General features: G+C 36.7%; 1 protein-coding gene across 1 annotated transcript; it reads left to right on the top strand.

Moving 5' to 3' along the window:
- Positions 1 to 464: 464 nt before the first annotated feature.
- LOC150035990 (uncharacterized) lies at positions 465 to 2887 on the top strand. Its single transcript, XM_090313536.1, has 8 exons — positions 465 to 557; positions 648 to 899; positions 1092 to 1257; positions 1372 to 1471; positions 1532 to 1784; positions 1832 to 2175; positions 2344 to 2634; positions 2686 to 2887. The coding sequence occupies exons 1-8, from the start codon at positions 465 to 467 to the stop codon at positions 2885 to 2887; spliced, it is 1701 nt and encodes a 566-aa protein (XP_090169662.1).
- Positions 2888 to 12733: the final 9846 nt, after the last annotated feature.

Genomic DNA, 12733 nt, shown 5'->3' with positions numbered 1-12733 from the left:
GGGGTGGTAGTAGGTCACCGGGCACGGCGCCCTTGAAGAGTAGAGTAGTTTATGGGTCCCCTGGAATTATGGGGTTTGTAAAGCATGTTGATGATCGTAATCAGTTTAATGTTTTATGTGATAAGGGGGGAGACTCTTTGGCATTGGCACTAGTGCAGGCAGATCCTGATCCGTTGCTTGTTATGAACGGGATGTTTAGGAGTTCAGGCAAAGGCCCAGTGGGAAGTGGTAGGTGTGATCTCTTGCAGGATTCATGATTTGGTGTTCTTGGAATGTTAGGGGGTTGAATGACCCAATCAAGTGTAGGGTTGGCAGACTTTCTGGCTTCTTTCTCTGTTACTTTCTGTTGTTTGTTTGAGACGAGGGTTCGTCGTGAGAATTTTGGTATGGTGATGGGTAGGTTTGGTGATGCCTAGAGTTGTGTGTGTAGCTATAGTGTGCAGGGAGTTGGGAGGATTTGGGTGATGTGGCGGAAGAGTGTCTATGATTTTTCCATTGATGTCAATGGGGATCAATTCATTTCTGGAACCTTAATGGATATTATATCCAGTACTAGGGTACATATTGGTGTTGTGCATGACTCTAATCATGTGAGCGAGAGGAGGAACTTGTGGTCTTAGTTGATTGATGTGTGTGCCTCGTGGCAGCTTCCTGGAGTTGTTTTAGGGGATTTTAATGCTATTCGTAGTAGCTCAGAGGATTTTGGGGGTTGCCCTAGATTGAGGGAGATGGAGGAATTTGATGAGGTGTTATTGGAGGCGGATTTGGTTGAGTTGGGTGTGACAGGTAACTGGTTTACCTGGACTAGTAAACTTCAGGGGAATGGTATCTTGCGACGCTTGGATCGATGCTTGTCTAATGAGGCATGGAAGGTAGCTTTTCCATATTCGGAGGTTCGGGTTGGTCAGTGGGGGATTTCTTATCATAGCCCTTTTCTGGTTTCTACAAGGGAGACGAGAAGTAGGCCGCCTCTTACATTTCGTTATTTTTCTCATTGAGCGGAGGTAGAGGGTTTTCTTGATGCTATCAGGTCAGTGTGGAGAAGGTTTGAGGATGTATCTCCTATGGTTAGTTTTGTGTGAAATTTAAAGGCAGTGAAACGGGTTTTTCATGCATCATTTGGTAGGCGTATCTCTATGCTAGCTGATGAGGTGTGGCCGGCTAAGCAGGATATGAAGGTTGCTCAGGTTGGAGCAGAAAGGAATCCTGATTCAAAGTCGGTGTGTGCAGAGGCGGCTCGGCCACTGAGATGTTTTGGTTAGTGGCAAGATTGGAAGAGGTGTCACTCCGGCAGAAGGCCAGGGTCAGGTGGATGGAGTTAGGTGATATGATCACAGCTTTTTTTCATCGTTGTGTTCGTTCTCGCCATAGCTGCAGTGGTTTATTTATGGCCGTGGATGCTGGGGGGACTCGCCAGACGGTGCATGACAGGGTGGCAGGCTGGCAGTAGAATTCTTTCGGGGTTTCTTAGGTGCTCAACATGTGAGTATAGGGATCTTACTGCCTGAATTGGAGATATTGTGTAGTTTAGTTGGCTCGAGGAGGGGGTGGAGGAACTTGGTCGATCAGTGAGTCAGGAGGAGATTCAGAAGGCCTTATTCTCGATGAAGTCTAAGAAGGCCCCTGGGCCCAATGGGTTTTTGGTGGATTTTTACAAAGCTACTTGGGGTGTGGTTGGGGACTATTTTTGTGACGCTGTGCTGAATTTTTTTGAGTCAAGTTACCTGCCTGGTGGAGTTAATTCTACTGCTATTACTCTCATCCTAAGAGGCGGGGAGCTGAACGTATGGAGGAATTTCATCCTATTTCATGTTGCAATGTTGTGTATAAGTGTATCTCAAGAATCTTAGCTGAGAGATTACGGTTGTGGTTGCCTGATTTCATCAGTGGTAATCAGTCTGCATTTGTTCCAGGTAGGTCGATTTTCGATAGCATTTTATTGTGTCAGGAGCTCATGGGGAGCTATAAGAAGGGCAGAGGAAAACCGCGTTGTGTGTTAAAGGTAGACCTTCAGAAGGCTGACAATTCGATGAATTGGGATTTTCTGTTTGGGGTGTTGCTGGCTATAAGAACGCCCCTTCAATTTGTTAGTTGGGTGAGTGCTTTTGTTACTTTGCCTAAGTTCTCTGTGATGATTAATGGTTCCCTTGAAGGGTTTTTTCCTAGTAAGAAGAGGTTGAGGCATGGGGGATCCGTTGACTCCTTTTTTGTTTGTGATGGTGATGGAGGTCTTGTCTAGGTTGTTGAATAAACCTCTTGTGTGGTTTAGGTTCCATGATCGGTGTGAGCGCTTGGGCCCAACTCCTTTGGTTTTTGCAGACAATTTGATGATTTTCTGTGCAGCTTAGAGAGATTCTTTGGAGTTTGTGAGGCAGGTATTGACAGAGTTTGCAGAGCTGTCTGGGTTAGTTGCAAATGTTGGGAAGAGTTCCATGTTTGTTGTGAGTGTGGAGTCGGGGAGGCGGAGGAACTAGCTGCGTTTATGGGTGTCTCTCTTGGTTCGTTGCCTGTTAGGTATCTGGGGTTACCTTTATTGGCGGGTCGGTTGAGGGCTGTGGATTGTGTGCCTTTGATACAGAGGATTACAGCTCGTATTAGAAGCTGGGCAACAAGGTCCTTCTCTTTTGCTGGGAGGTTGTAGCTTGTTAGGTCTGTTTTACAGTCTTTTTAGGTTTTTTGGTGTAGCATTTTCATGTTGCCTGTGACTCATGAGGTTGATCGTTTGTTACATAGTTATTTATGGAAGGGTAGTGTGATGAGTCAGGGTGGTGCACGGGTGGCGTGGGATGAGATGTGTTTGCCGTTGGCTGGGGGGGTTGGGTGTGAAGCATGTGACATCTTGGAACCAGGCTGCTATTATGAAGCTGCTCTGGCTTATCTTAATTAAATCAGGGTCACTATGGGTGGCGTGGGTGGAGGAGTATGTTTTGCATGGGTGGTCGTTGTGAGCTGTTTGGAATAAGATTAGGAGATCTTGGTGCTTGAGGGCTATCTTGCGAAGTAGAGATAGATTCAAGCATCTAGTTCATTTGATGATTGGCGATGGACGGTCTTGTTTTGTTTGGTGGGATCCTTGCCTGCTGAGGGGCGCGATTTTGGATTCATACGGGTCTACGGTGGTTCATGATGCAAGGAGTAGTTTGGAAGTGCTGTTTTCGGAGTTCTTGGATGGTGAGGGAGGTTGGAGGTGGCCTACAGTGTCTTGAGAGCTACTTGAGATCTGGGGTCTTATCCATGCAGTGGGGCCTAGGGTGAGGGGAAAGGATTATTGGGTTTGTGTGCTAGATGTTAGTGGTCGATTTTCTATCGCTAATGCTTGGGAGAGTATACGTCCTCGTCGTCCTAGGGTGTTTTGGGCTGATATTTTGTGGGCGGGGGATGGTATTTCGCGTCACTCCTTCTGTGTGTGGTTAGCAGTAAGGGTAAGGTTGGGTACGTGGGATTGGTTGAGGAGTTAGGGTGTGTTGTCAGAGGGGAGGTGCCTTCTGTGTGGGGGAGGTGTGGAATTGCGGGATCATTTATTTTTTGAGTGTAGGTTTGGGAAAGAGGTGTGGTCTAGTGGGTTGCGTCAGTTGGGTTCAACGCATCAAGTGGCTGGTTGGGATGTAGAGTTGAGTTGGTTGTGTCAAGTGGGGTCGGGTAAGGGGGTACGTAATAATTTGTTCCGTGCTTTCTAGTGTGCGTCCATATACTACATCTGGCAGGAGCGTAATCGGCGGCTACATGGAGGTCGACCGAGGTCAGTGTCTGCTCTGTTTCACCTTATGGTCTCTACGGTTCGTGCTCGTGCGACTTCCTAGCGGGTTGACCTTTTTGGTCTTATCTAGTGTGTTACGGATGTTGTTTGCTTTTGAACTTCACGTTGTTCTATATTTTGTTGTAGCCCCTAATTTGTGGGGTTCTAGGTTCTTTTCTCTACCTTTCTTCCTGGTGGTTTGCGAGTTTGCGTCTACGTGTTGGTTTTGTTCTGGTCTTATCCTACTACCTTTGTTTTGGTTTTGCGGCTTTGTCTTTACTTGTACTTGGTTGCTTTGATGTCTTGATCCCGAACAGTGGGATCCTCCTTGTTGTTGTATAATAACATCACTTATTCTAAAAAAAAAAAAATTATTAATTTTATTAGAAAAATTAACTATTAAATTAATTTTTGTAAAACTAATAAAAAAAATCAGTTTTAATTAAAGAATTAAAATTGAAAATCAATTTTATTTTTGAAAAGTAGTTTCAAAATGTAAAAAGAGAGAGAGAATTTGAAAAATGGAAAAATCCCAAATATGGGATTTTCCCACTTTGAAGACCAAGCTTCTTAGTCACCCATCCTCTCCTAATTGACAACTCAAATTCAAGGAGGAGTTGGGTCTTCTTCAGGCTTTGAGATTGCATAAAGCTCCTGAATATGAACACTCAGTTTTGAGTGAAATTGGACATGCAAAACTATTGAATTTGCTGAAATTCTTAGGTTGAAGAGGAGGTCTTCAACCGTGTAAAAACCATGAACTTTTCTCCTTAATTCCATAAATTCTAGCTTATTTTGAGTCCCACAACTCATTTTAAGGCTCCTAGAGGATAGTAGGAAAGCTCCAGTGGTGGTTCACGACCATAAGAAGGGAGAATTACAACTGAATTTTGAGTTTGAAGTAGATCTTCAAATGTATGTTTGAAACCGCTTATTTTTATTTGATGAACATGTTTATTTTTTAGCTAAAATTGATTAATTAAAATGCTTAATGATCTGTTATTCATCCACTACACGTTTTCTTAAACTAACAATTGGTATCATAATATGAGTTTGAATAAGATCCTGATTCGTTCATGTGGTAACATGAGGAGTGGGGGCGTCCTATGCAAAAAGTTTGCATAAGATCAGACCAAGAAATAAAGTCACTCTTACTTAAAAACAATGTTTACTGTTCAAGACTGACTATTTTATAACGATGACCTAGGTAACTTAACCTTAATACTGAGTTAATTATGAACTCCTGTTTATTCGAGATTATCCTTAGATTTGCATAGGTGTGGGTTGACTCAAGAACACCGACTCAATAAGCCTCCCATTTCAAGGGTAAGATCGGGTAGATAGCTGGGGACATAGGGTGCAAGATGGAACTCACTCCTACCCTCTTTTAGAAGTAGTAGAGAGGTTGTTCCCTTAAGTACTTACTACGGGTCTTGAACAAAGGACCCCACCCTCTCATTGACCCGAGAGGGACTTGGTTTGATGATCGGATCACAAACTAATTGTTCATTAGAGGATCAGTGGAACTTAAGGAACAAGAGGTAATTTCAGGGGTAAAACAATAACAACTATTGACCCAGTCGTTAATACGAACAACCTGTGAAGGGTTAACTTACTAATTATAGTTATATTGAATGGACACAATATATCTACAGTGAGGGGAGTGCAACTACTGGGCTTTAGTGATCTAACCCGGTAGTTTACGAATGGGGGTTAATTCAATGTAAAGAGTTTAGCCAATTAATCTCGAATCCCCATGATCGATAGGTCCATTAGGCCCCTCTACTAGTTCACAAATAGAATAAGCCTTAGAATAGCTTGATAAGTTAATTTGAAATGTTCAAATTCGAATTAATGGAATTAGTAATTATATGTGATATAATTACACTTTTATTTTGGAATTAAACGAAATCAGAGAATCAATTAAATATTTAAATATGATTTAGATATTAAATGAATAGAGATTCATAGTGGTGGAATTTGTGTTAAATATTTTAAGAATTTATATAAATTAATAAGATTAATTGAATTGTTTAATCAATTATTAATTATTAATTATATTAGAAAAATTAATTGTTGAACTAATTTTGTAAAATTAATAAAATTTCAATTTTAATTAAAAGAATTAAAATTGAAAAGTATTTTAATTTTGAAATTCAAAATTAAAATAAAAGAAATTTGGAAAATTGGTTTTTTTCAAAAGTAGGATTTTGCCACTTTTGAAAGCACCCAACTTAGTCATTTTTCACTCTCAATCTAGCTCAAAATTGAAAGTGGAGCCGGAATCACTTAATGTGATCAGTTGCATAAATTTCATGCAATAAAACACAGTTGGTTTGAGTGGAAAATCCCATACAAAAGATTGAGAATTTTCTGAGAATCTCTCTAGGTTGAAGAAGGTCTTTAGCTAAAAAAACCAATAAACCTATCCTCCAATTTCCCTAAAATTCAAGCTTGTTTGGAGTCCTACAGCTCAATCAAAGGCTCCTAGAGAATAGTAGAGAAGCTCTAATGGTGGCCCACAATAAGAATTGGAGAAGATTGCAGCTGAATCTCATTGAAGAAAATGATCTTCAAAGGTATGTAATGAAACTTTCTTCTTAGTTAATGAACATGTTTAATTTGTAGCCAAAATCAAGGAATTAGAATGCTTAATGATCCTGTTTTCTTTCGCTGTGTGTTTCTTTGAACTAACAAAATATTCATACCTTCCTCTTGCTTTTACATTCATCAGATCACAGAGGTCTGAATGTATAAGTTCCAAGGCTTCTTTGGCTCTATAACTTTTTCCAGTAAAAGCTCATTTTGTCATCTTGCCTTCAAGGTATGACTCACATATAGGTAAATAATTTTCTTCAAAACTATTTAGAAGTTGATTTTTCACCAATCTCTCAATCCTATTGAGATTGATGTGACCTAACTTTAGATGCCAAAGGTGGACATTTTCTTTAGGAGAAATCCTTGGTCTCTTAGCAGTTATTGTCGTTCTAAACATTTCTGTATTTATGACAACCTTTGTAACTAACGATCTTAGTACATATAAGTTACTTTCTTTTGAAGCAAATCTGATCTCCATTTCGTTTTCAAAAATGAACACTTTACTTCTGGGGAAGAAAAGAGAATAATTTTGCTCAATCAAACAAGAAATAGAGATTAAATTCCTCTTCATATTAGGAACTATATATACGTGATCTAATAACGTATATCGTTTCTTGTCCAAAAGTAACATAAGTCTGCCTACGGCAACAGTTGAAATGACCTCACCAGTACCAACTCGAAGAGTCATCTGCCCAACTTCCAATTGTCTCCAGGAATTAAATCTATGACAGGAAGAACATACGTGATTAGTAGCCCCTGAATCAACTATTCAGTCAGAATCATTATTCTCTACTAAGCATGACTCTAGGATAAGTAAATCAGATTTATTGTCATTGGATCTCTTCCTATCCTAGAGAGCGGTGGGATCAACTTGAACATTCTTATTATGAACTCTAAGTTTTTCTTCCGAGGTCAAACCTCTTTAATAAACTTTGTAAAAGTTAGAAACTTTTGTCTCTTCTATTTGTCTCTTGACATTCAATACGAAGTGGAGTTCAAATAGGGAGCTGACATTACTGGTTTCGTCTATATCAACCCCATCCTACTTGAATTGTGAGGACACTCGCTCAAACAACTCCTGCATTTATTGCATTATCTGAAGTGCAGTGGCCATGCTCTCAAATCTTTTGGCCAAGACATCAAGTATGCTCACCAAAATGTGAACTCAAGCATCAAGATTGGCCTTTGTCCACCTTTGTATGCATCACGAACATTTCATGTTGCATTAAGGATTGAAATTGGAGGGCATTCCTCAATCAAGACGAAGTAAGATCGTTAACCACGAACATAGTTTTAATCGATTCTTTCCAAGTTGTGTAATTTAATTCGGTTAATATTTCAGCATTAAGAAGGTTCATTAAAGCACTAATCATTTTTGCTGATACAAAAAAAATTACTTATTTTAAACACTTATGTAAAAATTCATTTTAATCCAACCATTTTAGAAAAAATAATAATAAACCCAACATTATTCCATTTTGTAATGATGCTTCAATGATTTAGGACAAAAACCACTCAAGGGTGGTCAGTCACCCCTTCCTTGAATTGAGACACTTCTCAACCATTCATTACACTAAAATAACTCTTATTCCTATAACAATTAGTCACCATTGATTTCATCAAGAGATCATTAACTTGCTTAACAATTTCTTATAAGTGTGACCTGTCATTTTAGACCCTAGAATTCCGTCCCAATGAGCCAACCGAAGGGAAAAATCGATTGGGGCAAATACTAAATCGATCCTATCCAGAAACCATTTCTGAAGTTTGCCCCTAATATTGACCTAATGCACAAACCATTCGAAGGGGGATGCTCCTAGGGCACCTCAAGGCCGTGTAAGAAGGTCTCACGATGCAAACCAATAAAGGAAGCCGTAGGACATATTGACACATATCCTTTTTCCAATTATTATACACACTATCTCAATTCACCTTGATATTGACCATGCAAATACCATCCGAAGGGGGACGCTTCCAGAGCACCTCGAAACCAAGCATGAATCTCACTAGGTGAACTTTTAAGGAGAACGTGAGTGGAAAAAAATTGTGTATATATCTTTTTCCTCCCACTGACTATTTTACAAAAATGGATTTATTAACTTAGTAAAAACAGGCTAATCAATTTCAGCTAAGTCTTTGTTAATTTTCTCAATATAATGCTTGTATTGAATATTTTGGTAATATATGACTTCGTTTGTTAAACTTTTTAATGAAGTCAATCACTTATTATATGCTTATAAAATATTTTTCCAATTCACCTTCCAGGTCGGTTCCCAGGTAGAGGTATTCCATTTCTGTTGGCTTAAATACCTCAACCTAGACAAAACTTTCCTTAGACAAAGGTTCCTTATGAATAATTATTTTATAAATTTAATCTTTTATTGAAATTCATTTTAATCCTATTAAAACGAATTAAAAGATTAACCTATTTCTAGTCTCATTAGAAGCGTATTTAACATAAGTTTAGATGAATTAATTTTAAACCATTTAAAATTTAAATCTGGCCTATGTTTGTATGCAGTCTTTATTATAGATTTAGTTCTAATTTCATTATACTTATAACAATTATAAAATAATGAAAAATAAAATCTATAATTGCATTTAAAAATATTGATTAAATATAACATTTATATTTATCTAAGTAATATCATGATCAATGCAAAATTTATTTTAATTAGAAAATATAACACTTATATCTAACAATTATTAAGCACACATATCCATCATGTCATCATACATTATAACAATTATAACCTAGTATGATACATGGACATGCTTAATGTACCATACATCTAAAATAATATTACACTTATATTAAGATGCATGAGCATGCTAATTTAATCATGCATCCAAAAAATACAACACTTGCATTTTGACATGATGCATCAACATGTTTATCCTAAGGTGAGATTTTGAATCAAAATGACATAATTTATGCACCACTCAAAAACAATTTAAATTATACATCTCATTCATAATTAAATCAACAAAATAGAAAAGTTAGCTACTGCATTCCTAGAAAATACAATAAAATCTAAAATCCTAGATTTTAGAAAATCCTAAAAGAAAACAGAAAAAGACAAAAAAAACAAAATTGCTTCTGTTCAGCAGCGATGGCGGATAAACCAAGTCTCAAAATGGCAATCCAACCGTTCAAAAGGAGACCTTAGTTGTCTTGAACATACTGATCAAATTTCAACACGATCCAACGGTTAGAACTCCAATTATTGAAAAATTTGTAAAAGTTGTCTTTGAAAAACTGAATTGCACTGCATTGTTTCTCTTCGTTTTTTCTTGTTTTGTCTGGGTTCTTTTCACAGTAAATTTTTACTACAAAAGACATGGACTTACAAACTCGATTCACAGTAAAAAAAAAAAAAAAAAACAAACTAAAAAAACTCATAAACACTGGCTTTTACATTGATCCCATCAAGTAAAACTGTAAATCTAAATGCCAAAAGTCTAAACAGTCAACCCGCAAACCACAATTAAAATCACATACATCTCATGCATATATTTTAAAAGCAACTCACCATTCTATTCTGATTTTGTTTCTAAAAAACTGAAAATCAAAATTGCACAAATTGGGCTATGATATCAATTGAAATGATCAAATCCCAATCAGAAGCGTGTGATTGTTTTGAAATTTTGTTTTCGATTTTATATAAACAAAATACGGAATAAAAATAATAACATGATGGATAAACAATCAAGATTAGCATGTATTTAAGAGAAGAAAAGAGGGAAGAGCTAAAAGTTACCTTTGTAGATTCCCAAATTCTTCACGATTCCCTTCGCGTCTTCTCCAGAACGTCTCTTCAATGATCAAAGAACACCACTGTAAGTGAAACCTTGTTATTCTCTAGGATCCCAAGAATTGGATGTGTGGTCTCCAAAACTTGGAAGAGGAAGAAGAAGTAGTAGAGAAAAGAAGAGAGATTTTGAGAGAAGTAGGATTCAGAATTCCCAATTTAACTGTATCACAAACATGGGCCATGAAAACCTATTTATATAGAGAGGAGGGGTGACCCCCTTCTCGTAGTCTTTCCTATTCCTACTCTAGTTCTAATTTAATTAAATAATTTTTGTTTAATTAATTAGTCCAATAATTAAATAACCATATATTAAATCTAATTTAATTTATATAATTAATTAATAAATAAATAAACATCACATGTTTATTTATCTTTACTTCTTAAAAATTAATTAATTAATTAACCATCAATTCAATTAAACGACTATGTTAAATCGTATTTAATATAGAATTAATAAACATATAATTATCACATATTTCAATATATACATGTCTTTAATATTTAAATCTTATTCAAATATTTTCTCTTAATTATAGATCACATCTATAATTAACCATATTATATTAATTTCATTAATATGCAATTGATTTGAACAATTGAAATCATTCCTCTTATATATCCTTTAGTGAGCTAACGAGGGGGTCATATGAACCGACAGATTAGAAGCTCCAATAATATAAAATAAGTTAATTAAACACTTTAATTAAATTAATCAATTTTCATTAACTATCGGTTACTCCACTAAAGACCGATAGTTGCACTCTTCGCACTGTAGATTTATTTTTGTGTCCACGGATATAACAAATCAACAGTGAGTCGACCCTTTACAAATTGCTCATAATTATAGTTGGGTCAAAATATTGTTTTACCGCTGTAGTTACATCTAACTCCTTAAATACCACTAATCCCTCTAATAAACAAACAAATTATAGTCAAATTATAAACTAACACCTCTCGAGCCAGTGAGAGGTTGAGGCCTCAATGTTCAAGACCCAAAATCAGTTATTAACGGAGCAATTTATCTACTTTCCCTAAGGCTGGGAAAACGAGTGAATTCCATCTTGTGTAGTTATGTTCCCAGCTCCCTATTCGGATAAGTCCCTAAAATGGTAGGCTTGTTGAGTCAGCTAACAAAACCACTCTCACTCATAAAGGATTACCTTCATAGACAGAAGTTCACAAGTCACTCAAGATTAAGGTCAAGTCACTTATGGTTATCTAAGTGAAATGTAAGTCTCTTCTAGCAACAATGTTATATAGAGAGATTATTCATTTCGTGGTCCGGTCTTATACAAACTCTTTGTATAGAATACCCCCGCTCGCATGTCTCCACATGAACGATCAGGATTAGATCATTTGTAGTACTTTACAATAATTAACATCTACAAAGCAGGCCATATTTGTAGTGTCACTAGGATAAGGTACCTAGCCTTAACCATCTACTACAAACCGTTTAGGTTATCACTTAAACGTGATCTACATGTATGTCTACATATACTTGTTTAAGTTTCATAAAATAATCTTGGATCTCAGTTTATTGGATTGATTTAATACAGTCTAACATTAATAAAATACCTCCTATTTTATTAGATATATAATTTGTCTTTACAAACTACAAGATACACTCGATTTAGGACTTTAACTCCAATAGTGTCAACAACATATGGTGAGAGGAATGCCAAATATTAAAAAGAAAATCAACTTTGTGAAGTATGTATTTTCGAAAAGCATCATCGAAATTCATTTCTGACAAGAGATTCATAGAGAGCATCAAAGCCTTAAGAGCTCATCCATATAGACTTATGTGGACCCATGAGAATTACTACACATGGAGGTAATAGTTATTTTCTCACATTAATCGATGATTATACTTGGAAAACATGGATTTATCTTCTAAAAGAAAAGGGCTCTAGTTTCAAATGTTTCAAGACATTCAAAGCAATGGTTGTGAAAGTAACTTGAGACTGAAAACATCGTGTTCGGATCGTGGACGAGAATATATTGTTTTTGCAGATTTCTTGAAGGGAAATGAAATCAAGCATTAGAAGATGGTTCGAAGAACTCCTCAACAAAATAGAGTTGCATAGAGAAAAAATAGAATAATAATAGAGCTTCCAAGAAGTATGTTGAAGGCCAAGAAACTTCCAGATCAATTTTGGGGAGATGCAAGATCTTGTACAGTTTATCTTTTAGATCGAGCTTCAACTAAAAGTGTGCAAGATATTACTCCTCAAGAAGCATAGAGTGAACTAAAGCCAAGTGTTAGTCACCTAAGAGTATTTGGGTGCATTGCTTAATCTCATATTTCAGATGAGAAAAGAGGTAAGCTAATTGATAAATCAGAAAAGTGCATTTTTGTTGGGTATAGTGAGAATTCCAAGGCTTACATATTATACAACCTTGTGAGTAAGAAAGTTATTATTAGTCGAGATGTCATGTTTAATGAAGTAGAATTTTGGAAATGGGATGTAATAAATGAAGACCACGATCCATTACTAGTTGACATGGGTGACAAAGAAGATGCTCGAGACTTGAAGCTTGAAGAGACTCAGCCAGTGGCTTCATCTTCATCTTCACACTCCAC

This window comes from Benincasa hispida, chromosome 5, assembly GCF_027475165.1.
Source record: "Benincasa hispida cultivar pf3 chromosome 5, pf3_genome.v1.1, whole genome shotgun sequence".
Taxonomy (NCBI): Eukaryota; Viridiplantae; Streptophyta; class Magnoliopsida; order Cucurbitales; family Cucurbitaceae; genus Benincasa; species Benincasa hispida.
The sequence above is the reverse complement of the archived record's forward strand: the minus strand, read 5'-3'. Positions and strand labels throughout refer to the sequence as shown.